General features: G+C 50.9%; 1 protein-coding gene across 1 annotated transcript in view; it reads right to left on the bottom strand.

Annotated features, from left to right (window-relative positions):
- LOC105540093 (cytochrome P450 4F22) overlaps positions 1-1,348 on the bottom strand; it is a 35,699-nt gene that overhangs the window by 8,427 nt on the left and 25,924 nt on the right. Inside the window, exons 8-9 of the mRNA XM_011980580.1 lie at positions 389-455; positions 147-276 (exon numbers count right to left, since the gene is read on the bottom strand). Of these exons, the coding sequence (XP_011835970.1) occupies positions 147-276; positions 389-455 (197 nt within the window). The remainder of the gene's footprint in view (positions 1-146; positions 277-388; positions 456-1,348) is intronic.

The following is a 1,348-nucleotide window of genomic DNA, read 5'->3' as shown; positions in this document are numbered from 1 at the left end:
GCCCATTTTATAGTTGAAGAAATTGCAATTCAGGAAGCTAAAGTGGCTTGTCTGAGGTCACACCATCAGTAAGTGGGAGAGAAGAGGCTTACACCCAAGGTTCTGGCCTCAGCCTGCCCCCTCCATTCCCCTGAGCTCGCACTCACCACTCCAGCTCCTCCAGCTCCCGGCCTTTCATGACTTCCTGAATCTCTTCCCGGCATTTCTCCTGATATTCTGGATACTTTGCCAAATTGAACAGCACCCAAGAGAGCCCACTGGATGTTGTGTCGTGACCTGCAGGTAGATGAGGGTATCTGAATGGAGGCTGCCTGAAGAAAGCAGAGATGCTATCTGCAGCCAATGATGCCCCTTCCTGCCCTCCTCCAGCCTCACCCCACATCCTCACCCTCAAACATGAAGGTGTCTGCCTCAGCTCGGATATCCTCGTCTGACAGTTCCTTTCCATCTTCATCCTGGAATGGGCAGTAGAGGGTGCTCAGCCCACTTCATCCCACCCTCTGCATCCTAGGGGTTCCTCAAAACTCAGATATCTCCCCCCATCTTTTTTTTTTTTGTTGAGACAGAGTCTCACTCTATCACCCAGGCTGGAGTGCAGTGGCGCAATCTTGGCTTACTGCAGCCTCCGACTCTCAGGTTCAAGTGATTCTCGTGCCTCAGCCTCCCGAGTAGCTGGGATTACAGGCACGTGCCACCACTCACAGTTAATTTTTATATTTTTAGTAGAGATGGAGTTTCGCCATATTGGCCAGGCTGGTCTCGAACTCCTGGCCTCAGGTGATCCACCTGCCTCATCCTCCCAAAGTTCTGGGATTACAGGCGTGAGCTACCACACCTGGTTTCCCTCTCTCTCTCTTAAGCCAAGCTGTGGGGGGAATTATTCCAGGAAGATGGAAATATGCAACTTGTCTAATAAAGATGGAAAGGGACCAGCCTGGTGGCTCACGCCTGTAATCCCAACACTTTGGGCGGCCAAGTTGGGAAGATCTCTTGAGCCTAGGAGTTCAAGACCAGCCTGGGCAACATAGTGAGACCCCATTTCTACAAAAAAATAATTAGCCAGGCGTGGTGATGCATGCCTGTAGTCCCAGCTACTGGTGAAGCTGAGACAGGAGGATTAAGCCCAGGAGGTCAAGGCTCCAGTGAACCATGACTGCATCACTGCACTCCAGCCTGGGTGACAGAGCAACCCTGGGTGAGAGATGCTGGTGAGGCTCTGGAGGAATAGGAACACTTTTACACTGTTGATGGGAATGTAAATTAGTTCAACCATTGTGGAAGACAGTGTGGCAATTCTTCAAAGACCACTTGACCCAGCAATCCCATTACTGGGTATATAACCAAAGGA

Source organism: Mandrillus leucophaeus, unplaced genomic scaffold (genome assembly GCF_000951045.1).
Source record: "Mandrillus leucophaeus isolate KB7577 unplaced genomic scaffold, Mleu.le_1.0 Scaffold215, whole genome shotgun sequence".
Classification (NCBI taxonomy): Eukaryota; Metazoa; Chordata; class Mammalia; order Primates; family Cercopithecidae; genus Mandrillus; species Mandrillus leucophaeus.
Note: the sequence above shows the minus strand (reverse complement) of the source record. Positions and strands in the feature narration are given on the sequence as shown.